Source organism: Thermobia domestica, chromosome 15, assembly GCF_964235325.1.
Source record: "Thermobia domestica chromosome 15, izTheDome1.hap1.1, whole genome shotgun sequence".
NCBI classification, from domain to species: Eukaryota; Metazoa; Arthropoda; class Insecta; order Zygentoma; family Lepismatidae; genus Thermobia; species Thermobia domestica.
The window spans coordinates 165792045-165819490 of NC_137468.1; the positions used below are offsets into that span (position 1 = coordinate 165792045).

Sequence of the window (27446 nt, forward strand, 5' to 3'; positions counted from 1 at the left end):
TAATGAATAGCTTGAAGACAATGAAGAATATAAAAAAATTAGTAGATAAGCTACATAATATCTGCAATATGCTACTAAATACAATGCTAAATAGTTGTTCTCAAGACCTTTCGTATAGTGGAAAAATTTAAATACTCGAGAATTATTGTACGTGGCACGTAAAATGAAAGATTTTATTTAATTTTCATATTAATTTTATTTGTTTAAAGAACTGCGCAATTCAAGAAGCAATAATAGTTTAGTTACTAATAGAAAATATGAAATGAAATCTGAGTTTTTCGTCCCACGATTAAGCCAATTAGGCTAAAGGAGACGGTGATGATGAGAAATGAATGGAATGGTGGAATGAAGAAAGTGGGAAGAAACGGAAGAACCCCCGAAAACCCACGCACACGGTGTTTGTCCACCACAAAGTTCACTTGGCGCGAGCTGAGATATAACCAGGGACCCCATACACCAGAGGTGAACGCTCTACCACTGAGCACCCCGGCCCCATGACTACTAATAGAGCATATGGAACACATTGTAATATTAATTATTACTAAACCAGAATAATGTTCCTTCCAACTGTATTGTTTTTCTTTCCTACTATATTTCGAATTCACGGTCCGGGCATTCTTCTTCAGAGCCATAAGGCTTAAGTCGTTATTTTTGCAGTCTTCACGTTGTTCGTTTATTTCAACAGTGGCGTAACAAAAAATATATTACACAATATATTTACCTATACTTGTAGTTTTGTCTACCTATCTTGGTAAGTATATTAACAAACACATAATTAAAGATTTATGATTGTAAATTTTAAAAACTAGTGCACGAGCTATTACTAAAACCTGTATTTTTGTTTTCAGGAATCCTCGTTCCTTACAGTGACGACATTCATCCACTCAACAGACGACTGCTTCAACTTACTGAATGTACAATGTGGCCAGGTCAACATTGCTTCCAATTTGGCGACATACGTAAAACCAGTTTTTATAATTTCGAACGCTGTTTTGTATCTAGATTGAAAACAGTAGTAAAACCATTTCTAACCGTTGTATTTATTTTGATTAAAATAATTGGCGATGAAAACATCTCAGTTCCTCTCCAGATTACCTTTTTCAATATTTAACGATGGATTTTTAGTCCTTATACAATACGCCTCGAATAGTTTCTTTCGGTTTTAGAAATAGCCTGACGTAAAACTTCCACTGTTTGTATTGAGGGTTTAGTGACTCGTAAGTGTCTTGACAATCCTGAAATCACCTCTCTATCCTCATGGGAATCCCCTGATGTGTTACTTTAATATCGTACCAATATTTCTTTTTGTCATTCCAAATGTAGACACAGTCACATATACAACAGACCTGAAAAACACCTCTTAACGAAGGAACAATATTCAGGTTCATAGATTATTAATAATAACATGGTTACTTAGTAAAACCTTTAAAATTGCTTGTCTGTGTAGCATAACCAAACAAAATTGATCCAATTTCACTTTGAATGTGAAAGACTGATGTTTTGTATCAGTGATTAACATCTGCAGGTTTCATGAATGTAATATATTGTTACACTTTCTTGTTTATTGTGCCCAAATTTTACTGTTTATATCGCACCATTGCACGTTTACTCTTTCTACCGAGCGGGCGTAGACAAGTGGTTTAGCATTCTAACTTTGTAAGCTGGACATCCACGCTTCGAGTCCTATGGAAGGCAATTTTCACTTTTTAAGTTTTTGTTTAGTCTGACCAGGTTAATAATAACATGGAACAGATCCTTACCAATTCTTTCAAAAAATTCTTCACAGCATATATATTCTAAAAGAAACCTATAGAACAATGAAACTTGTATATGTAAGAATATATAAAATGTCTTACCCTTGTGAGATATATGGTTCTTGGCGTTATGTGGATATTCATTAGGTAGTAGACAATTCTGCTTTGTATGTGGCCTTCATGTTTATGGACAACTACCTTTTCCCCTTTAAAATAAAATAAAAATTAATAAGTTTTGATCACCTATACTTACTGAATTTGAAATATATATATATATATATATATATATATATATATATATATATATATATATATATATATATATATATATATATATATATATATATATATATATATATTTTACACATACACACACACACATATATATATATATATATATATATCTTTAAAAAAATTCTTCCGGTATTAATAACAAAAGAAAATCTAGCAGTGGGAAAGCAATTTTTCTTTCAGTGTCGTTTAGGATCCCTTTCACCACCAAGGCTATTTTTGACACGTGAACCTTCAGCTTCTTATGGGATCCGAATTACAGGCTCCCACTAAACTTTTCTTTCCAGCGTACATTGTTGTTAGCTATTAGATCTTACGGAGAAACTGTGAGAGGGTACCTTAGATCATGCAGCCCTATTTCAGTAACAAACCTTAATCTATTAAGGATTACATGAATACTGTCACTGGAAGTATTGTACAACACACTCTGTAGGAAAATTCCTAATTGAGCGCAAAGCGAAGCTGGTTTATTTGCAAGGTGCCATCACATTCAATAGGTATATAATGCTCAATCAATCAACAATATTAACACAAAATACGTATTTTAAAATATAAATATTTGAGATCGATGTCATATAGTTTCAGCTGAGTGATTTGGTGCGAGTCAGCGGCGTACCCCAACATGAAAATCGGCACAATGCATCCCCTAAATTAAATCATTTCATGTTCTACCATACATAAATCTAGTTACTCTTAGTATATTCATACTCAAACTCGGAAATAAACTGAAGAAGATAATAAAACATTCATGACTTACCAGTATTATATATTTTCATAAAGCTAAGATAATGTTCCTGGGTTTCATCCAAAGGTTCATATTTTTCTTTGTAGTGCTCTATTCTCAGAAGAAAATCTTTTAGAGCTTCTTCTTTGTTCATATTCTTGTAGTCTGGACTACTCACTTTCACTTCCTAAAAACAAAAAATGTATTTTACAAAACAAACATTTCATATTTACAGACGAGTGTAGAGTTTTATATATATATAATAAAACTTGGCCACCCACAACCTCTTAACCGCAGGACGGGAATTTTATGCGTTGGCTTAAACTAAAGATTTTAGTTGACAAAGATTCACATTTGCTAAATAAATCGATTCGGTAGGTATTTAATAATGATATACTAACTTTGAACTTCACTTAAGTACTCCCTTTTTTAAAAAAATACATCGTATACGTTTTGATGTCTCCTTATCATTATCATCAGTACGTGACTGTTAAGGAATTTTTAGATTGGTTCGTGATGCCACTTGATGGTAATCTTTTCAGCCCTTGAAAACATACTATTATACTTCGTTAACAGTTAAAAACAAATCTGTGAATTTGCTACAACTTTAATAAATTACTTGAAGGGTTGAACTAAAGCGTCACACAATCCGAGTCTTATGTTTATTACGACGTCTTTGATAAGCTAATTCGTGGATAAAGAACTAATTTATTTTAATCATATGCCCACGATCTAAATTTTTACCTGGGCTCGAATTATCGAAATAACATAATATGAAAAATTATTCAGTTTTAAATGCTTCAAACTTTAATGTCAGTTTGTAAAAAAAAAAAAAAATAAATAAATAAATAAATAAATAAAAATAAATAAATAAAAAATAAAAAAATAAATTGACTTTTAAATATTCAAGTCTGCACTAAAATCGTAACTCGAATTTTTGATGCAATCTATATATTAAAATGCTAGGTTTGTATCTTTGTGGTCAAGATAAAGTTTATACGTTTGTCTCCAATCTTTTCGACAATGAGATCTCGAAAACCACAAGTGCTAGAAACGTGCTGTTTTCGCTGGTCGATTCCAAAGGGTCTTTCCTAGTAAGATAGTGAAATCGGCCCTTGATCCAAATTGGGTCGCTATTGACCCAAAAGGTTACCCTTGACCCAAAAGGTTACCCTAAAACTACCTCAAAAAACACCCCCTAGCCCTTCCCCTTACCGAATTATCATATCATACATGCTCAAAATTGAATATTTTTTAATTTTAGTGGGGGTGGTCGAAAAATTTTGAAAGTTTCACAGATTGTAGATACTATGTAGCTGTAAATGTGCATTTTTTTCAAAACCATCGATACGTGTTTAATTTTTTTGCCTGTTGAAAATTAAAAAAAAAAAAATAGAAAAAATTTGGGGGGGACACGTCGCTGATTTTTTGGTTAAAAAATTTGTAATACCCTTAGGGTACAACATGTATTTTTTTCGGGGCCTGAAAGTGATGGCAACATTGTCTAAATGAAATAAAACTGAAAACAAACGTGTTTTTCGCGCAGTTTTCTCACTAAGGGCCCCTTCAAACAATTCTTTGCCAGAGTTCACAATTTTCCTTTCTCTTGCGTCCCTTCCGATTCTGTCGTTCTTCGGCTGGTTCGCTTGTGTCCGTTTCGGAATAGAAACACCAAATATATCTCCGTAACAGTGCTTCCACTGCAACCGACTCTTGCACAACCAAGTTACACACACCATAGCGTCGGTTCCTTGTATCTATCAGTGCTTACTTCACTGCCTACACACACAGTGGCGCTCTCTATCGGTAGCGCTCTCTACCACGAGCTGTGTAACTTTGTTGTGCAAGAGTCGGTTGAAGTGGAAGCACTGTTACGGAGATATACTTGGTATTTCTATTCCGAAATGAACACAATCAAAGCAGCCGAAGAACGACAGAAGCGGAAGGGACGCAAGAGAAATGAAAACTTGAACTTTTGCAAAGGATTCTTTGAAGGGGCCCTACCTTGAGGGCCCTACAATGGTGGGAAAACTGTGCGGAAAACGCGTTTGTTTTCAGTTTTATTTCTTTTTGACAATGTTGCCATCACTTTCAGGCCCTGAAAAAATATATGTTGTACCTAAGGGTATAACAAATTTTTTTAACCAAAAAATCAGCGACGTGTTCCGCCTCCCAAAATTTTTTCTACATTTTTTTTTTTTTTTTTTTTTTTGAAATTTTCAACACGCAAAAAAATAAACACGCATCGATGGTTTTGAAAAAAATTGCACATTTACATCTATATAGTATCTACAATCTTGAAACTTTCAAAATTTTTCGACCACCCCCACCAAAATTAAAAATATTCAATTTTGAGCATGTATGATACGATAATTTGGTAAGGGGAGGGTAGGGGTTCAAAAGTTTTTTTGAGGTAGTTTTAGGTCAAGGGTAATCTTTTGGGTCAATAGCGACCCAATTTGGATCAAGGGCCGATTTCACTATTTTACTCAGAAAGACCCTTTTGTGTAGATTGTCCAGTTCTAATTGAATGTTTAAAAAACATGGTCGTTATATATTTATTACATTTTTAGAGGTACAGTAGAAGTGTTCAAATTAAAAAAAAAAAAGTAAAGCAGCATATCCTACGAGATATACACTCCAACACCACATGCATGTATATATGGGTTGTATATATTTCAGGTGTTTGTTTCATGGCCAAATGATAATGACAAACGAAAGATAACAATTTCCCCAGTCTAAAATGAATCTTTATTGTTTGCAGTGTTTTGCCTAATGAACATCATATATCACTGACATTATAATTAACTGCATGCAAGAAGAAAGAAAACACTGATCATATATGAATTAGAAACTCCAACCGGAAGTAGGCTCATATCTTGCAAACGGTGCGAGATATTGAAAGAATAATCGAAAAAAAATCTCCCCTTTATGGTACATCTTGCCGATTTTTATCAAGAAGTCTTTCACTTGTGTCTGTAAAGGGACATGTACAGATGTGAGAAATGACAAGGAGATTCATGCTCATATATGAATGATGCGCTGTGTAGAGAGCGCAGATTCAATTAGTATTCTTTTAAAATCATTAAATTCGTATACAAGTGTGAAATTCTCGCTATTCAAGATTTAGAAAAGAAAATATTAACCCACGATTCGTAAATATAATATTTTTAACATTACAGTAAAGCCTAAAGTTAACGGACCTTGGTTTCATCCAAAGGTTCATATTTTCCTTTGTAGTGCTCTATTCTCACAAGAGAATCTTTTCGAGCTTCTTCTTTGAACATGTTGTTGTAGTCTGGACTATACACTTTTACTTCCTGAATAGGAAAAATAAGGCAAAATGTATTTTACAAAACATACATCTCATATTTACTATTTAAAAAAATTTAAAAAGGAAATAAGATGTCACATTAATTTATGAAGCCAAATCCAATTTATAAACTTCTGATTTCGAATAGCATAGCATAGCGCGGTAGCATAGTGTGTTCAATGCGTTGCATGTTACATAGAGACTTATACCCAAATGATCATGACAGTTTTTCATTCAGATGTGACAGATGGTAGAATACACGAAACTGAATAAAAGTAAAAAATAATGCATGCTTAACTGAAAGTGATTAATATTATGAATAGAAATAAAACAATTACATATAAGTCAACACCCAAATCAAAATACTAAAAGAAAGAAACACACAAATACTACAAAAAAATATATAAATGAAAAAAATATTCAAGCCGTTATTGTTATACCATACAGGGTGTTACAAAAATCTGTCACAGTATTTTGGGAACAGATCCCTCACATCAAAATAAGAAAGAAAAAAAAAAAGTTCATATGGACCTGCTCAAAAGTGGAGAGCTAGTAGTTATAGAGTGCCGAAAACTTGAAATAAATGAAATTTAGAAGTTCATAGCTCCACTACTATGGGACCTATCGTAGTCGGATCAAGACATCACTGAGGAATTGGTATGTGAACTATCCAAATATCCACGTTTAAGAATGTTCCAGTATTTACACACCAATTTTAGAGGTACGTGGAGAGTGATCAAGTACTCCCAAACAGCCTCTGTAAAAATGATTGTGGAAGTACCGGAGGTTCTGAAAGATGGATATTTGGATAATTCACATACCAGTTCCTCAGTGATGTTTTGATCCGACTACGATAGGTTCCATAGTAGTGGAGCTATGAACTTCTAAATTAAGTTTTCGGCACTCTATAACGAAACTATCCATTTTAGAGCACAGGTCCGTATGAACTATTTTCTTATTTTTATGTGAGGAATCTATCCCCAAAATATTGTGACAAATAATATATTATATATATTATTTCAATATGTATCATGAAATGATACTTTGTTATACTTTTTCCTTATTTTCTAATTAATGTCATGGAGACTGCTACTCAGAGACTTCTCCATTGTCATGTCGAAACTCTGGTCAGATAGATAATGATGCTTTGGTTAAAAATATCTTTATATAGGCACTATTATTCTTGTTTATCCAATTAGTTTTGCTTTTCGGGAAGTTTTTTTTTACTCTGTATTTGTAAGTTTAGAAAGTCCAAATAATATTTCCTGATAAATATTGTTGTTACGTTGATGACAAAAATAAGGTGTTTTTACAACTTAATTGATTTACAAAGGGGTTTACTACCAAGTTAACATGATGAAATTGTTTGTTTGTTTTTTAACTGCTCAGACACTCATTGTTTTTATCACTTTTGGCTGTTTTGATTATTCACAGCCGCCTTTCTGTAAATATTGAAATATGTTCACTATTTCCACTCTTCTTTTTTTTTTTTTTCATGTAAAGTACTTGCATTAAGCATATTACTGTATGCGTATTTTTCACCTGTCCATTGTTCCATATTAATAAAAAAGTCCTTTATGCACTTATGATGTGATAACCCACTTCTTATATAATATTACAAATCATATTGTAATGTACCACGTGCTTCTGTGTAGAAACCATATCACATGCTTTTGTTTGAAAACATCACCACATGTATTTACGTCGGAGTACTACATACTACGTGGGATTACTACGAGAAGCAAACTACGGACAACCAGCACCTCCTACAAGTCACATGACGACATGACACGAGCAGCGCTACTGTCGCCAGGACGCCTATATAATGGACAGCATCCAGCGGACACGCACCAGTCTCCTCTCTATAGACTTGCAGTGGAGTCTAAGAGGTACCTACCCTATCCCAAAATCTTAGCTTGTAGTGGAGCTAACGGTTTCTTCTCCTCCTGACTTGCAATGGAGTCTTGTTGGAGATTTTACCTCTCTTTGCTGCTTGCAATGGAGTAGAGGGAGTACAATCCGGCCTGGCTTGCAGCGGAGCCTTGACGGGAAAACTTAATCCCCTTTGCTTGGAGTGGAGTAGTGTGTCCCCTACAACCTCTCATGTAGTCGCTACTGAGGATTTCTCCCCGAGACCGCCACATCAAGGGATACCCTTGTACCTTATATTAGAGCACATGTATAATATAATATTATATATATATACAGAGAGAGAGAGTAGCACGTGCTTTTCACAGGCCTCTTTTGAAACTAACTTAACACCATTAAGAGAGTTCTACAGACAGAAATAAATGACAGTGTGATGGTGGCACGCTTAGGCTATGCGGTGGATGCATTAGAATCTGCAGAATTAGAAAATTCTGTCAATTTCTGACGTGTCATTAAAGATGTTTATGGTTTGTATATGGTATGTATGTCAGCGTGCTATAGGATGCCCTTTCAGTTAACTAGTTCCAGCCGTTTCTTTTTAATTGTTAGGTACACTCGCGCTAAATGTTGACAGTATAGGTCCGAATTCATCGTTCTGCTAAGCGGTAGCAGCTCGTGATGTACGATGTCCGTCCAATCCCACCAAATGCACAGCATAGTCTTCCTAGAAGTCAGTGTGGACTTTGTTACCGACTCTGGAGCTTCTTCTCGCTTTGCCCATAATCTTTTTCGTGCATTATTGTCACACATTATTCACTTTTCAACACTCGTGATTAACCGCTTCAGAAAATGGCGAGATTCGCAGACGGAGATTCGATCGAATAAATGTTTTTGAGTCACACCATGTGGCACCCAAACGTCGAACTTCCTTTTGTAGCCAGCTTTCTCCAAACGAAAATGGAAGGAAATCTTTGGGTTTTACGTCCCACGGTTATGACGGTTAGACTAAAGGAGACGGTGATGATGAGAAATGAAGGAATGAAGAAAGTAGGAGGAAACGGGAGAACCCCGAGAAAACCCATGCACACGGTGTTTGTCCATCACAAAGTTCACTGGGCGCGAGCTAGGATCGAAACAGAGACCCCATGCATCAGAGGTGAACGCTCTACCACTGAGCCACCGCGGTCCCCTTTCTCTAAATGGTTGACTACTGTTCGGTAATGGATGCTACGTCATTGGCGATGGCATAATTGCTTATATGCCAGTCTTGGTTGACTTTTGCCAGAATCTACGTCTGGTGTGATTGGTCGTCCATTGAGAGGAATATCTTGGGACATCCAGAACGAAACCGACTGAACCATCTTTTGGCTGTTGCTTTTGATAACATAACTTGCCCATAAACAGCACAAATTTCTTCATGGGCCTGCCTAGCATTTATCGAAATAAAATTGTAAAATGCAGAACAGTTTTCTGCAAAGTACACTCATCTTCACGGTACAGTAACTCATGTCTTGGTTATAATAATTCCGACACTTCTTGTGCCTCTACTAGTTTCAACTGTCAAATAACGTTAGACCTAACCCGCTGCGACTCACATGCCCTGACATTTCAGAGATCAATGTTATCTCGTGCATAAAAGCTTAAGACTTTTTAGACGACCTGAAAATGAAATACTAACCTTGAACTCCACTTAAGCACCCGTTTTTTAAAATATCAATCATAATAATCATAATCATAATCATATCTCTTTGCGATCATCATCAATATGTGGCTGTTAAGGAATTTTTAAATGGATCGTTAACTCACATGATGGTAAATTTTCAGCCTTTAGAAAATACACTATCAAGTTTCGTTATGAGATATGTATTACGAGAGGGTGCTGATAAAGATTGAGTCTTACCAAGAAAAAATTGAGCTAGGAAGCTTGAATTAACAAGGTCTATAGGGCAGGATCTGTATAGACTAAGTCGCAAAATGCAATGTTCTATGATATTAACATCCCTTTCTTTTTCATTTCAGAAGTGAACATGGCTGCATCTCCCGCAAGCTTCAGTCCAGAGGAGCATAGGACCGTCATGAAGTTTCTCTTCCAACAAGGAAAAGGAGCGACGCAGATCTACGATGAAATGAAACAAACTTCGGGCGATCGTGAGCCGTCATATGCAACTGTCAAACGCTGGGAGGCAAACTTCAGAGCTGGCCATTTTGATGTTGAAAGTGCGAAACCCAGTGGCAGGCGTGTTTCTGTGTCTGTTCTCGAAAATGTGCAAGCCATTCAGGGCATGATAATGGAAGATCGTCGGATATCAGCCAAAAGGATTGCTACATGTTTGGGCATATCACGTGAAACAATTGGTACCATTATTCATAATGATCTAAATATGAGAGAGGTTGCAGCAAAGTGGATCCCCAAACTTCTGACGAGGGAACAAACGCAGGAAAGAGTGAGAACTTCGCGGACAATTTTGGAACATTTTGCAACTGAGGTTGGTTTTTTGGAGAAACTTGTAACTGGTGATGAGACGTGGATCTATTGTTATGGTCCCGAGAGTAAAGAACAGTCTAAGGAATCGAGGCACAGTTCTTCTCCTCAGCCAAAGAAGTGCCGTGTGCAGAGATCTGCACAGAAGGAAATGGCAACAATCGTTTGGGATAAGGACGGAGTTCTGCTGGTGGGCTATCTTCCAGTAGGTGCAAGCATTAATGTAGCGTATTACTGTGGTCTCTTGAAGCTGCTCGAATATATCAAGGATAAACATCCAAAGGTGTTCTGCGGAATACTGTGAGAATTTCAGCTTCCTAACTCATTTTTTTTTTCTATGTAAGGCTCAATCTTTATCAGCACCCCCCTCGTATTCCAATAAACCACTTGAAAGTTTGAACTTCTGCGTCATATAACGCGCAGCCTCCTATTTACGCAATCTTTGGTAAATTAATTCATGAGTAAAGAACCAATTTGTTTTAATCATGTGCCCATGATCTAAATTCTTACCTGAGCTGGAACTACCGAAATAACACAATATGAGAAATTACTCAATTTCAAATTTCTAAATCTTCAATGTCCGTTATTTGTAAAAATTCAAGATTCAACTCAAATTATAACCTTGAAGAATTTTTAATAATATTCTCCTATTATCATTAAATTCGTATACAAGTATAAAATTCTCGCTATTCAAAATTTAGAAATCCGTGGTTCTGATATAATATTTTTAACATTACAGTAAATCTAGATTTAACGGACCTCCAATCAACGATCAGTGGCGGATCTAACCCGAGGCCGGGGAGCCTACAGTTTTTACAGTGGCATAAATAATTGAAGTTACTATTTATATGTTTTTTAAAGTTTATTGTAAACTCATGATATACCGATCATAATCTGGGTTCTGGCTCCCCCCTCCCCCCCGTCCCAGTTTTTACCTTCTAGATCCGCGTCTGTCAACGGTAAGAGTTTGACTAATGTAGCAAAGTAGTTGGAAGAAACAAAATAATCAGAAGTAAAAGGCCAGATGGACATAATCGCATACTTGATCTTGAGGGATCTTGAAATCTGAAAATATTGGCTTATTATAATTTAGTTCTTGGATTATCACGAAAAATATTCAACGTGAATGCAACTGAAGCTTGAGCTTTTTTCTTTATCCTTCTAATAACAGTTGTAAGAAGTTTTAGTTGCTAATACGGTGTGTAAATTAAATATTTACATCATACAGCACAATTTAAAGTGTAAAATCCTACTTTAAATATTGTTCATAGCACACAATTCGCGATTTAACGAACTGCTGATCTTATGGGAATCTTTTTCGCCCCAATTAGTTTGTTAAATCAGTGATATTTTCAATGAATCCACGCCTTTTCGATGACATCGTTTAAACTAATTTTTCCTACTCCTACTCATAAAACTTCTCGCTCGTACAAAAATTTTCAGTATGAAGATCACGTCCTCCTTCATACTTCATCCCCCACAACATATGATAAAGTTAGACATTAGCTACAAATATGGCCAAGAAGAATAAGAAGGAAATGATCCATTGATTTTTCACTTACCATAATGTTTTGTTCAATTATCTTTGGATCATCACAGATAGACTCAACAAAGAAAAGTTTAAAACCATTCCTCTTCACTATGATATCCTCTATCATCTTCCGACGCTCCGTAGTTGAGTTTGTGGCGTCAAACACCTAAGGAAAAAATTATTATTTATTTAATTAATTAATTAAAGACTCATGTGAACTCTGTAGTCCTTATTTTCAAATTCACATTCATGTCATAGAACTAATGTAGTACAAATTTCTTTCTTATTTGTATTTTAAGTAGTACAATAGTTTTAATAAATTGGATATCATATTCTGCTATGTTGCTGAAATTTTCTATTCCTATGTTAATTACCCGTAAATTGTCTGCTTAAAATATTTTATTGTATGAGATCATTAATTATTTCGTTGATGTACAGTCAGTGACAAAAGTTCTTTCCATTTGATGACATTAGTTTCACTAATAACTTTAAAATAGAAGGACAATTTGAGTAAAGTTTTCAGTAAATTAAAAAGAATGTAATTTTCTATACGTTCCAGCCATACAACCGTTATTCTCAAAATAAAATTTACCAAACGAAAAGAACTTTTGTCGCTGACTGTACAAGGCTTAATGCAATATACTAAACTAAATGTAAAATCTGTGTACTTGATATCACATACACTATGATTTATAAGCAGACCATATACAATTTAACATCAACATTCTACAGCAATTAGATTATGTAATCTTTCCAATCAATTAATTGTTAAGGGGATAAAGATTGATTTTTCTTTGCCTTATGTTCAATACATTTTTATAATTCGCAATTATTACAAGTAAATATTATTTGATTCGAAATTATTTGAACAATTACCTGACTTTTTAAATGCAACTCCTAATTTGAAGTGTGCAATGTATAATTATGTGCTTTGCATTCTATGATATATTACAAGTAATTATTTGTATCTTATATTATTCTTGTATTTACATCATTACCTCATAATTTTTCATGTATTAAAACATCACTTTTATTTATTTATTTATTTATTTATTTTTGTGAAGGCGCGGTGGTTCAGTGGTAGAACGCTTACCTCTGGTCTGTGGGACCTCTGATTCGATCCCCGGCCAAGTAAGTTTATGGTGAATAACATTGTGTCCATGGGTTTTCTCAGGGTACTCCTGTTTCCTTCCACATATCATTCCATCGATTCTTCCATCATCATTAGTGCTTTTAAAGTTACTAACTGAACTGCTCTGCAAAATTACTTCTTTAAAATTTCTCAAATACAAGTATCTGCTTCGTTATATATATATTTCAAAAATAGCGATACCGACGAAATCCTATACAATGATCATTTTTGGATATATTTCATATGTACGTATGTTCAATTACAAAGCTTAAAAATTGCCTAAGCGTATATATATTTAATTTATTTCATAATATAATTTATATACAAGGGCTGGATAAAATGAAATGGCAACAATCTTACAATTCATATCTGGTGGCTTTATGCCCAGAAAAAACGTCTGTTACATTCCTTCAATATAATTGCTTCCTGTATCTATTACCTTCTCCCATATGTGTGGAAGGTGTCGTATACAGTCAGCGCGACAATCTTTGTCGATGTCTCCTAGAGACCGCCATATGGCACGGATGGAGGCTTATTTAGTATCACAGTGCTTCTCGCGAAGTGGGTCCTTTATTTTGGCCGCGCAAACTCTCTGAAAACATTGGTGTGAACTGTGCCCACGCGCTATTTCAATTTTTATCCATGCACGTTGTTAATCTTTCCAAAACATATTGGTATGGCACTTCCACTTTCCTCTATTTTATGGTATTGGTGCTTTTGACTGAATAACACAGACGTTAACACTGGCCACCTTCATTGTCTCACATTCCCTTATCTGCTGCAGGAACTCCTGTAGCGTTGAAACACAGGGTTCTGAAGTGAGAACAGTGTTGCCACCAGTTTTTACCCAACCTATGTAGTACTACTTAAGAGGCCTCATCCTGGCGAAATTAAAATGCCGCTGATTTTACAGTAATTATGTGATATCTTCAAATAGATAAGAGATAATCGAAATGTGGAACAACAATGCCCTAGACAGTATAATTTTACATGAGATACCGTTATCACGACTCACTTATCTGCTTTCGATTTCGAGCCATTTTGAAAATCGGCATTTATTTTCGCGTTTCTAAATGGCTGAAAACTGAAAGCCACTAGTGACTTGTGATAACGGTACCTCTCGCAAAATAATATTGCCTAGGGCGCTCTTGTTCCATATTTCAATTATCTTTTATTTTTTTGAAGATACCACATAATTACTGTAAAATAAGCGGTATTTTAATTTCGCCGGGATGAGGCCTCTTAAGGAATTTAAGACGGCATATGTGAGAACAGTGTTGCCACTACCTTTTAACCAACCTATGAAGTAATACTTAAGGAACTTACGATGGCATACAGGAGAACAGTGTTGCCATTACTTTTTATCCAACCTACAATACTTACGGAACTTAAGATGGCATATAAAGACAAAACGTACCGCAACCTCTCCGCCATCCTCCAACCATGCGCAAACATCCTCAAGGGCATCAATTGCACATCGAGTCCGGATGGCCATTGCTTCCTTGTTGTCAGGACGGAAAAACTCGTGACTCTTGTAGGCTGTTGTGGCCTGCCGTCTGTAGTCTCCAAGATTAAACACTGTGAAGAAACAAAAGACATCTATTACTACAATTTCTCTTTTCCCTATTACCCAAATGATATCTCTCATCATATATTATCCTTCTGAAGAAGTCTGCCGTCTGCAAATGAAACATTAGTATCTAATTCATTACCGTCAAATGGGGTGAATAGAAACACATTTTTGGCTATATGAGAATATAAGTCCGGTAATGTTAAAGATTTCGCGTATCAGATTATTCCAAAAGAAAGGTCTTAATATGCTAATGAATTTCAGTAAACGTCATATTAATTTATCAACTCCACTTTTCTTCACCTTGATTTTTCTTAATGTTTCTATTCACCCCTACCCATGGGGTGAATAGAAACAATTACTTTATTTTCATTGTTGCTTCTTTTATACTATTGGAAAGGTAAAAAAGAAACAGTGTATTTGTTGAAACGAACTATTTATTTGATACCTGCAAGATATTAGTTCAATAAGACCAGTATTACATAAGTTACAAACTATAAAACAATACAATGTACAATATAGGTATAAACGACCATATAGTTTTGATGATATTTGAATAAGATTTAAACCACTGAAATCATCAGGGAAACTTATCATGAGTTGAGTTGATTTTGAGGTTTACGTCCCGTTCAGCAGCGAGGCTATATGAGACGTGGACCTACTGATTAACGTAGAATCAGAACTACATGAGCTCCCGCCGGGAATCGAACCCGGGTCTCCCACGCCAAAGGCGCGTACGCTAACCGCTTAGCCACGAAGGGGCCCGAAAGTTATCATATACTTAAAGCGTGCTGACGAACTCCTAATAAAACCCAACAGTTTCGTTCTGAAAATTTCATTGTTTATGTGCTCTCTTATAAAACACTCCCACATATGCGTCATGTTCCCATTTTCGCACTTGGGTGCTGAATAGTCTCATCGAGTGTTAGCTTCTCATTTTACCACAGCAAAATCACCAGCTTTAGAAAACCATCATCTAGTTCGTGATCGTCTGGAATGTTGTCTTCTGGAGTGTTGTCTTTCTCCTCTTTCGACAATACAAAGGTAGGTTGAGTTTCGTTGTGATTTGATTAAAATGTATCATTTTCAGAAAATAAACCAAAACTCTTACCACAAACATCTATTCGTACTCTCTTCTTCCCTTATTTAATTTTTTCATCTTCTCTCATGCTCCTGAGAAGATCCATAAGGGAACGGTTTACAGTCTGAGATGACTTTTGCTGTTCTGTTTCTTCTCGTTCATTGTCTTTTTTTGGCAACATCCTCAATATTTGGTCTCGACAAAGGGGAAAAATTCCACACTTTTCAAATCCAGCCCTGATATTTTCCTCCTTCAGTTTCACACTTTTTTTTTTTTCAGAAGACTTGGAAATTTGTTCTTAGAGATGGTTGATACATTCCTATCAGGTCCTTTTTTCTGCTCCTCAAGAATTTTCCACTCCTTGAGGAATTTCAAGAATTTCCCAAGAAGTGTTTCTATTCACCCCACTAATTAAAAATCATAACAATAACCCAGTAAAGTTAAATTTTGATTAAAAATAATTTACAAAAGGAAAACTTTTACTATGAACGCCAGTAAATGAAACAACAAACTACAAAATAGGCATATGTTCAAATGCAACAAATATGAAAATGTCATACTTACCAAGAAAGTTTAAAGAGCGCTAAAATACCGTGTAAGATTTCAGTAAAACATTAATGCTACTGCCGTCTACCTCAGTGTTCCCAACTCAGTAAAACATTTTGTCTCTGCCCTGGACACTTTAGCCGTATAAGACTATGTTAAGAAATTTCAGTTTTCTTGATTAATTTATCGTCCAGATAAATCCAAAACTAATCTGGGAGTTTTGTTTCTATTCACCCCCATGTTTCTATTCACCCCATTTGACGGTATTGAACTCATAGGAGGTTTAACTTTCGCTGCCTTCACAATTATCATTTCACTACAGAATTACATCTCCAATAAAGGAGCACCTATCAGAAAGATAACAAGTAGAAACTCAGCATGTAACAGGTAAACATCAACTGTCGTTGTCTATAACTTCTCACAAAATAAAGATACATGAAATCTGATTTCAGATTTGACATCCTGTGCAAATTCTAGCCTAAGGACATGCATCACACGACCCATCTATCGTTTGAAATAAATAACTGAAATTCAAGATGCGAACCATCATCCAAAAGGTTTGACCCCAGCCTTATTCCTACATCCTGCATACTTCCTACATAAAGTTCAATATAAATACATCCGTACGGATTTTTAAAAGGGTGGTAAGGGATTTTTGAGACACCCTATATTATATATATATATATATATATATATATTATTTTTCGAATCATATGGTAATCAACTTAAAAAAGCGAACAATCCTAGGTAACTCTGGTGAGTAGCTTAAGAACTACGTTAAAAAAAAAGTAAAAATACATAATCAACAAAAATTGTGATAAGTCGTAATGTTTCAAGTAATGTTTCTAAGTTAAACCTCTAAATACATGTAAAACAGTGAAATCCAAATCATTCGCAAATTAAAACCCATAAATTGCCACAGCTGGACGGTAATATTAGTGAAAGATTTTGGAAGACTCGCCTATGAATTTTATCTTATTAGGATTAAGGGTCCAACATTAAACTTGGACAAAGGCAGCTTCGATAAGCAATGGGATTATATCACACATTGTATAAATATCAAATTTCTTAACATTATAATTGGTCATTTAATTCGACTTAAAAATTTCCGAAAGAATCTAGTTATTTTTTGTTCTCCTATTCTACTTCTAACACATGGTAACATTGAGCATCCTTAAATGCAAATGGAGGCATACTATGGATAACTTCAATGGTTCTATACTTTTTTTTAGTGCGGTTAAAGGTGAAAACTGGATTTTTGTTTTCAAATATAGAAGCAAATTGCAGATTGTAAAATAAAAGTTGAAAATGTTTCCACCAAGACAAAACGGAAACGAAATATTGTAGTGGATTATAATAAATACACCGCTTAAACAGATAAATTATTGTACTCTAATGTAGCAGGCGTTATAATGCTTTCTTTAAACAATACTTTACTTGAATGAATAATAGTAACTGCCATAAGATACTAAGCAAAGTGCATTTGGTAAGAAAGAGTGAAGAGTATTATTATTATTATTATTATTATTATTATTATTATTATTATTATTATTATTATTATTATTATTATTATTATTTTGTATAGTATCGTATAAAACTTTCAATTCCTTTTCTTGGATCTTTCTCTGTTCGCTGCTCTGTGAATATCAACATGCTCAACCATCATACCCTGGTCACTTGGAAATGACCGGTTTTTTCTTATCTTTTCGCTATACTTCGTCGATGAGTAACTTGACGCATGAAAGCTAAGTGCCTGTATTACGAATCTCTTCCGTTTTTTTTTTTTTTTTAATTTACAGCAATAATTTTTATATTTTAATATATATACACTATGCGCCTAATGTTTTAATATTAGGATAACAAAACCCGAATGAGAACTAAAATCTTTTATCTGCCTTAGTCTTTAACATATGTAGACTACTGACTATAAAATCCGTGCTAAGTACCAAAATGAAAATGTTGAGTAAAAAGCCCAGATTTTACTTTCAGAACTGATGGCGCGTAAGCAGACTCGCATTCTTCTGGCGATTACTTGAACTACTTCCACAATGAATACTAGATAGTCCGATTTTAACTGAGCAGTGTTAGCCACATAGTCTACATTTTGACATTAAACCGAAGTTCAAAACAAAACAAAAATAGCATATATATATCATATATACATAACATACACTAAAGATCCTATGCACAATGAAAGCCAATAACTCGGTAAATATTATACAGTGTCCACCTCGAATCTTGTTCGCTTAGGTGTCAACATCGGTCCCAGCGCTCACGGCGGCAGGACACATCTGACCAGGGCCTGAACTAAGTGCTCCGAGTGTGTCCTGGACCTCAAGCCGTTGCACTGAGGATCAGAACCATAAAAGTTAATTATGAAAACCGGAAATAACAAACCGCTTAGGATCAATAAGGAAATCGAAGTTCGCGCGATCGGAGAAAAGTGAATGGGTATTGTAGTGTGCAGTGTGGTGATAGTGATATGTTCTTTTTATTACGGAAAAGTTGTGTTTTTACACACAGGAGTGTGTAGTGCCTATTTAAGTGTAAGTGTGCAATAATGATGCTGAGTTCAGTGGTGCAAATATTAACATCCTCTATTAGAAGAATGTAGTAAAATTTATTTTTAAAAAATCACACAGTAGAATTTATTTTTAAAAAATAAAAAGAACAAAATAAAATAGGTGGAAAGCCTATCATACAGGTGAAACCTAAGTCCAATGAAGATGATAATACAAAAATAGGTGGAAAGGTTATTATATAGGTGGAAAGCCTACCATACAGGTGGAAGGTCTATCATACAAGTGAAATCTAAATCTAATGAAGATGATAATACAAAAATAGGTGGAAAGGCTACTATATAGGTGGAAAGCCTATCATACAGGTGAAACCTAGACCAATGAAGATGATGATAAACATACGAGAAAGGCTAAGTATGATAAAAGGAACGAGGATGAAACAATTGAAGACTAGAGTAAGCTAAACTTTAGTCGAGAATAGAATAGAATAGGAAAGTTAGAAGATAAATTAATATTAGGTAGTTAGGAGTTTATTTAAAAAAAAAACGTATTTTTTTTCCTTTTTTTTTTTTCTTTGTTGATTTTGTGTAAATTTTATCTTTTGTTGTTTCTCAGTGTTGTGGTTTCGTCCAATTTTCCTATCCTTCGTCCCTGTCCACCCTTGTCCAAATGGAAAAACAAATGAATGATGAAAAAATAATAAAGCAAAGAAGATTGAAATGATGATAACCCTGTTTCGGTTAAACTTTCAGGTGCAGAAACTGAAAGGCGCGATCTGAGCCCCCCTCCCCCCCAAAAAAAACGAAGTTTTAGACTTTTGGCACTTAGCACGGATTTTATTTTCAGTCTACATATATCTCTCCTACGTTTATACACCTAGTACATGTCATGGTTCTCTGGGAGATCTTCCACAGTCTTCTTTTCTGTCGTTTAATTATCCGTAAGTTTTTATTTATTTACTTGCTTTGGAAATGGACGCGATCATCGCTCCGTGGAATGGAATTGCACTTTTCGAAAGCGGTATATTATAAATCGGCAGGTGCTAAATGTTACGAATAAGGAGCGCGGTAGGTACCTAAGCTTTCGGTAAGAAATCGCTGAACAGTGATTACCAGGTTGCTGAGTGTGTTATTGTGCAACAGAAACCAATCAGCAGATTCTGCTAGCTCAGATATCACGCGTCGGGTTCATTCCAGTAATTGAACTGCAACTTCTTTGTAAGTCATGTCTATAAAACAAAACAAGATTATATATATATATATATATATATATATATATATATATATATATATATTGTGTGCATAGAGCAGCGTTTCCCAACCTTTTTCAACTTGCGGCACGCTACGGGTGTAACTTCAATTCTCACGGCACACTCATAGATAGTATTATTATTATTATTATTATTATTATTATTTGCAAATGTAAAATACCATGGTATTTTTTTGCTATGATCACTGATCTCCTTCTCACAGAGATGAAATCTCGATCACTGGTTTTCCCCTATGCTAATTCATTATGCTTATTTTTTATTCTAATTTTAAAATAGAAAACAATTGCAATGAAATATAGGAGTCAGATTTTTAAAAATACGCTTTCTTTTTCGAAAACTGTATCCAACCTTTCACTGAGAACGAAGATCACTAGATAACGAACGAACAAATATCTTGTACTTTTAACTTTGCTGTTTTAATCAAAACTGGTGCATATTATTGCAATCACATAGTTTGCGATGCGCCAAAGTCAAAACACACCTGTTGAACAAAGAGTTGTCCTGTCATTCACGTGCGAATGAGTGTTCTACAAACGTTCACTTGACGCGTACCGGACAAGTGCTTCCATTTCTCAGTGTTAGTATGACTCTCAATTGAAGCGTAACATAGCAGCTAACCGTGGAAATGTGTATGAGCCGAAATACTGTCTGCTACGCAGTAATAGATGTTGAATAATATATTACAATTACAGTAATTTTTTCCATGGTAGAAATTCATAGTAATATGAAATACAAAAATATACATTTTTTCCTATGTCTTGCAATTTGGTTGCTATATAATTAATAATTTTGTTTCGATTTCCTCGCGGCACACCAGCGGGCCATTCGTGGCACACCAGTGTGCCGCGGCACAGCGGTTGGGAAACGCTGGCATAGAGCTTTATTTTAAATCAAAATACAAAAGATCTTTCATTTCCGTAATTCGTTAAATATCTATTTCTTTTTCGCAAAAATGTTATATAGATTGTGTTTTAGTGCAAGAACGTGTAGAATTTCTACGTAATTTTAGTACTTTAAAATGGAAGATACTACAATAAATTTTCTGATTTTCGCAGAAAACCGAAAAAATTTTAAAGCTTGATCTTACTCCTTTTATTCATATTATTAATAGAAAGCAAGCAGCTTACCTCTGGTGTTGATTCCAATCCAATTGAGATACCTTGATAACTTCTTAGAAATATAAGTTTTACCCCTGGCAGGGAGACCCACCATGGCAATGACATGTGGGCTGTTGACATAATTGGCACGCTCTCCTGAAATGACAGAAAACAAAAATGGACATTAAGTATCGGATATCAATATTACCTACATGTGCATTTAAGGACTATACAAGGATTTTTTTAAATAAATAATGCTAAAAACAAATAACATTGAAAGTTTCCTTTTAAGTTGCATCAAAATGCGGATATAGTGACCTTTCACACTTAAGTCGCATCGAAATGCGGATATAGTAACCTTTCACACATTACTTTTATATATATATATATATTTTAGTTTCAAGCTTAAAAAAAAAAAAAGTAATTGAATTTTTACAAAGCTTTAAGTAAGCTGAGTAGGCAAAAGCTCTCAAAGCTCCAGGCAAGTTACAAGAAGAAAATTGACCAGCCAAAACTGATCTTGACTAAGGCAATGCATGAAGTTTTATAACTTTTTTTTTTTTTGAGCAACGGTGGCGCTGATCGTTTTTTATCACACGACTAAATGATGATGAAGAAGCTAGTCGTCTGCTTTATGTAGTAATTGTAGTACAAGAGCTCGTGGTTTTGTTTATAAATAAAAAGGCACGTGTTGGTGTTTATAATTATAAACCACGTGTAGGATATTACAATATAAACTCTCCTCATTTAAAAAAGTGGAAACGTACTTCTACGTTTTCGAAAATTCAGATTTTAAGGGGGAAGGAAGTAATTTCTGTAACTTTTCACCCACATTAAAATCGGCGTAGTCTGTGCCATCAGTACTTGAAAACAGCTGAATCATTTGAAATTAATTTTCTACACTGCACTGTACTCGGATTTATGTCTAAAGTGCAGAAAGGGGAAGTTTTCTGTGCTAAATACGTGCGAATTAAGTTTTTGTCCGTTATGAAGATAAAATAGTATGTCAGTAACATATTGGCTTGCGGGGAAGAGATGGGGAGAAAACTATTCATGTTCATATCTGAGAATGTCCGTCAAATCCCGTAATAATAAATATGTTCTTGCCGAGACAAACATTCTGTCTGTACTACGAAGAAGTCTGTTAATAAACGTTTAATTGTATAAGATATTTTAAGTGTATATACATACAATATTCTGAATGCACTGAAGAAATTACTATGGCGAAATTTTGTCCCGAGAGATTTTGGTAGTATCACAGAATATGTCAAACAATGCTTCACTAACGATATTACATATTACCAGAGAGTATCAAGATGTAAGTTTATGAACAAATGCAAAAATAAGAATAAGAAGTGATTATTTGATGGAAATGTACCAGCAAAACAGTTATTCTTGACTGTTGATGAATTAAAAGAAAGAAGAAAATGAACTGAGGACTCTGTACTTTCCCCTGTCCAGAAGATAAACAGATTAATTGTGAAATTTTATTTTTCACATCGTACTAACAGCGAGTCACTTGTTCTAAATAGACACACAAAGACGTACTATGCACTAAACCTTCACCTAATTATTACCCAATAATATTGGCCAACAGTGTTGATAAAGACGTTGTATTCTCAGATAGCTGAGCCCAAAGGTTTCAGAAGGGAACTTCCATAAACCTTCTAGTAACGACATGGTATCTAGCAAATACCGATTCAAGTCGCTTATCATGATAACCAGGGCCCGGATGTTGTTGACAAGTAAACTTTTTTCTGTTACTCTTGGGACAAGGCAAATTCAAATATAAACCTTATCCATCAACTCTAGGTTCTAAAAATATATATTTTTAGGGCCAACGTTTGGCCACTTTTTGCTATTTTCAAGTTTCAGGTCATTTTTTAATATTTTAAGGTAACTTTTAGGTCGCTTACGGTCTTTTGATTCTTTTTCTTCTACATAAGGAAATCTTAAAATAAACACTGTTTAGGGATATGGAAAACACGAAATTAAATAATCTTTTTTCCTGCTTCCTTACTATTGGGGTGAAAAAAAGTGTCAGGTGATGTTGACAACAACGTTCTGTGTAAATTGAAACTTGTGCTGGAAAGAAACAACTGATACAATACTTAGTGTGCAATTTCAAATGTACTGCAAGGTGAAGTGTTATCTTCCAAAGTTGAAGATTTAACCCCCAATGACATAGTTCATTTGAAGTATACTCCCATAGCTTCTGTTGAAGTTGAAAGGAGTCTTTCCAAATATAAGAATGTGCTAGCGGACAACAGGCGCTCATTCACTGGCGCATGCGTACAGTTATTTACTGTAATGCTGAATAAGGCATTAGCTAAATTTTGTGAGGATTACAAAGTAAGTTCCCGAGTTAGTTTGTTGTGTCACAGCTTACAAAATGTTTATATGTTGCTTAACTGGATATAAGCCTATATATCTGTACTGCAAAGAAATGCTTAACTATTTACTAAATTAGACAAAGTTTAGTTTTAATATTATTGCTTATTTTTGTAAACCAAAGACACGAATGATCAATGGACTGCAACTAATTGAAACAAAACTTTTGAAAATGAGTGAGAAATGGTAATTAAAATTCAATAGATAGTTAAAATTGTCAATGTTTAACGAAATAAACGTTTTAAAAAGGTCAATTTTAAGGACAATTTTTGTGAATTTTAGGGTCATTTTACAGGGATTTTTGTGTCATTTTATAGGTCATTTTTTAGAAAATTTTAGGTCAACAAGATCCGGGCCCTGATGATAATACAGTGATTATGCAGCAGTTAAAATGCGGAAACTGACTTAAAGAATCTTAAGCGGCTTTCTCCTTCCTCCCCTTCTCCTCCGAAGATTATTCCTAATAACAAAAACTAAACATCGTATGAAAATTAAGTCTGTATTAGTTTGAATTACATAACGGCCAGAGAAACCTATCCTAACTACACTCAACCTCACATCATATTTTGGATCTTCAGTCTCGTTATTTAATAACTGTAATAATAATATTAATAATACAATGCATTTATAAAATGCACTGAAAACTAGGAAATATTTTTGGGGGATAATTTAATATTATTGTCTTATTAACAATAGTCTAGAGAAAGTACTGACATGAAGAAAATATTTTTTGGTGGGGTAAAATGTACTTCTTCTGCAGCCTATTGTATAAAAAATTTAAGAGCCTGACACTAAAAATACTATAAAATTTACCTTTTATTTTTTGCTTGTTTTTGATAAGTGAAAGGCGATAATCAAATGCAACTTAACACAATCATAGATAATGTTATTCTACAAGAGAAAATAGGAACCTGAAGAATTTTCAGTGTTGCCAGAATAATAAATTTTCCCTCAAAATCTAAGTTAAAGCAGCCACTAGAGGAACGAAATCAACTGCATTTGATTACGTATCATGTTGTCTTGAAATCCTGTGAACTACTTTTTAAATAATAGTCATATTTAGTTTGTAATAAAAAAACAAAATCGTTTAAACATACAGTTATTGAAATTAAGTAATGATGTTATTTAAAAAGTAGTTTACAGGATAACAAAACAACATGATATGTAATCAAATGTAGTTGAGTTCGTTCCTCTAGTCGCTGCCTTAACTTAGATTTCGGGGGACATGTTATTCTGGCAGCACTGAAAATTCTTCAGGTTCATATTTACTGTTGTAAAATAACATTATCTATGATTGTAGTAAGTTACATTTCATTATCTCCTTTTACTTATGAAAAATAAGCAAAGGAAACAAGGTAAATTTTGTGTTATTTTTAGTATGTCAAGCTCTTAATATGCTCCCACAATCTGTTACCACCTGCACCTATCCTTTCCTTTCAGTACTATTCTTCGAAGTTTTATACGAAAAGGTTTCTTACCTCTTCGTTTTTCAACTTTTCAGTGTTTAACTTCTTGTTAAATACGTATAAATACATATATGTTTCCTCATGTATACGGCAGAATATGAAGCAAAAGTGTTCCACACATTTAAATAAAAGTGTGACTAGCAATCTCTTTTATTTGCTCTTTAGAGGTATATATCGATTAACACGGTGCCTTTGTCAGAATCCTGTTAATAAAGTCAGTCAACAAGACCATATGGTTGTAATATGGATTACACATACATGATAACGTAGTTCTACCAAATTGATCTTCAAGGTTAGTTATTGGATCAGCTCCAGTCAATATGCGCTTTAACACAATTTGTCACCACATAATGAAATGCTCTATATGCATCAAGTACTTTCTATATAGAAACTGATATATAAAGTTCACCGCTTTCACCCAGCAACGAATAATACTGATGTTACATAACCAATGAAGGACAATTTTCTCACAATAATGAAAGTCAATACATTTTCAGACCTTTTGCTTTGATCATTTTTATCTTAAGCCAAATATATTTATATTCTAAACTTGAATCATTCAATTTTTCGTCAAGGATTTCAACCGTTAATTAAGAGAAGACGAACCTGTGTGGCTGCAACCGGGAACTACTTTACTGTTGTTTATTTTCCCTTTGTTTCAATGTAACACAGACTTTAGTGGGACATTCAATCGTCCCAGCCAAAAATATAAACACTGAAATCTCTTAGGTTTTGCGTTCCACGATTATGCCGGCTAGGCTAAAGGAGACGGTGATGATGAGAAATGAAGGAAATGGTGAAATGAAGAAAGTGAGAGGAAACGGGAGAACCCCGAGAAAACCCACGCACACTGTTTGTCCACCACAAAAATCACTTGGCGTGAACTGGGATCGAACCTAGGACCCCATGCACCAGAGATGAACGCTCTACCACTGAGCCACCGAGGACCCCACTCTTTCAGTCAGCTATGAGCACTATTTAGAGTAGTACTTTTTCACCCCCTATGGTTTGGGAAATATTCTGAAATCACTACTAAGTTTATCTTTACGTGCCAAAATGCAGGACCATACATTTGTTCGAACAAAAGTTTTGGCATAATTTCTTTCTTATTTTTTTCTTCTAAAAATATAAGCCAGCACAGTTAAATAATGCCACTGAATTATGCCATTACGAAATGCTTAGCTAAAAGGCATGCTTCTATCCGTATGCAGGAATTCATTTTGGGAAGGCTCCAAAAACTTTTGGGGAGGGGTCCAAATTCAATGAGGATAAATTATATTAAAATTTGTAAAATTACCCCTAAAATTAAGACTACATTTATAGAAAAGTCAGGATTTCGGGGGAAGGTTTAAAATCCCCAGGACCCACACCCTGCTATATCTCTACTTCCACCGAAATGATATTTTCGTTTATTACAGAACACTTGCTTCAAAAGTGACATGCTAATCAACGTATAAATCAAACTATGCAGTCAATTTGTTAAATGACATATATGTGTACGTAATGTACTTCATTTGATATTGTATTTTTCTTAGTAACCATCCTTTTAATTTCTTCGAGATAATAATAGCATGTTGAGGGTCGTCTATAACTGGGAATACACTGAAATCGTAATTGCGGTGATCAATGGAAAACGTATTAGCTGGACTATTTAGAATGATATCACATGTTGCAAGAAGAACTTATGATCAGTTGACGAAACAATCCTCAACTGGATACCAAGGAACAAAAAGCGACTTCTGAAACGTTTTCGTACAGATGAATGAGCAAATAGTGTGAAATAATGCAGAAAAGGGTTGCTCACGATAAGATGATTGCGGATAGGAATTGGAGAAACCTTCATTCAGAAGTAGTAGATTAACAATAGTAGATTATTTTTGAGACATTGGGGTAATATGGAAAGGATTTGTTTACAATAGATGGCTGTAGAGAAGCCTTTGAAATACTTTCATTAAGCCGTAGATTAACAGTGGTTCATTACGATGATAACGATGAATGTGGTATAAAAGATGGTGAACACTCAGATACCAAGATCCCAACCTGAATCCAAGATCTGATTCTATTGATTCAGTAGATTAGTACCTTAGAAGTCATCTCCGGCTGGGACTGAGTTATATCATTGTTGAGAGACGAAAACCATTGTAAACATACCAAAAGCGTATATTTATAATTCATCAAGAGTAATTTCACTGACAACGAAGAAGAAACAAGGGAATAAAGAGAAATGTTGGCCAGTTTTTTAAGTCTATTTGTCTCTCACAATTTACACGAAACATCAAATGCAAACTTTACAAAAACAAACAAACAATAAATAAATGAAACAATTATTTCCACAATAGTGAATAAATCACAGTATGAGCACTGAGAACAAAAAATAAACAATAAATAAATAAATAACATCTTAGAATGC

The 27446-nt window shown here is 34.5% G+C and overlaps 1 protein-coding gene across 8 annotated transcripts in view; it reads right to left on the reverse strand.

Moving 5' to 3' along the window:
• The window catches only part of Pfrx (6-phosphofructo-2-kinase/fructose-2,6-biphosphatase), a 219367-nt gene that overhangs the window by 19865 nt on the left and 172056 nt on the right, over positions 1-27446 (reverse strand). For 6 of the 8 annotated variants that reach the window (XM_081740364.1, XM_081740369.1, XM_081740366.1 and 3 more), the window contains exons 2-7: positions 21210-21335; positions 14514-14674; positions 11996-12130; positions 5973-6089; positions 2803-2956; positions 1857-1960 (exon numbers count right to left, since the gene is read on the reverse strand). In XM_081740364.1, the coding sequence (XP_081596490.1) occupies positions 1857-1960; positions 2803-2956; positions 5973-6089; positions 11996-12130; positions 14514-14674; positions 21210-21335 (797 nt within the window). The remainder of the gene's footprint in view (positions 1-1856; positions 1961-2802; positions 2957-5972; positions 6090-11995; positions 12131-14513; positions 14675-21209; positions 21336-27446) is intronic. The other 2 variants (XM_081740370.1, XM_081740372.1) reach the window with 1 other exon arrangement.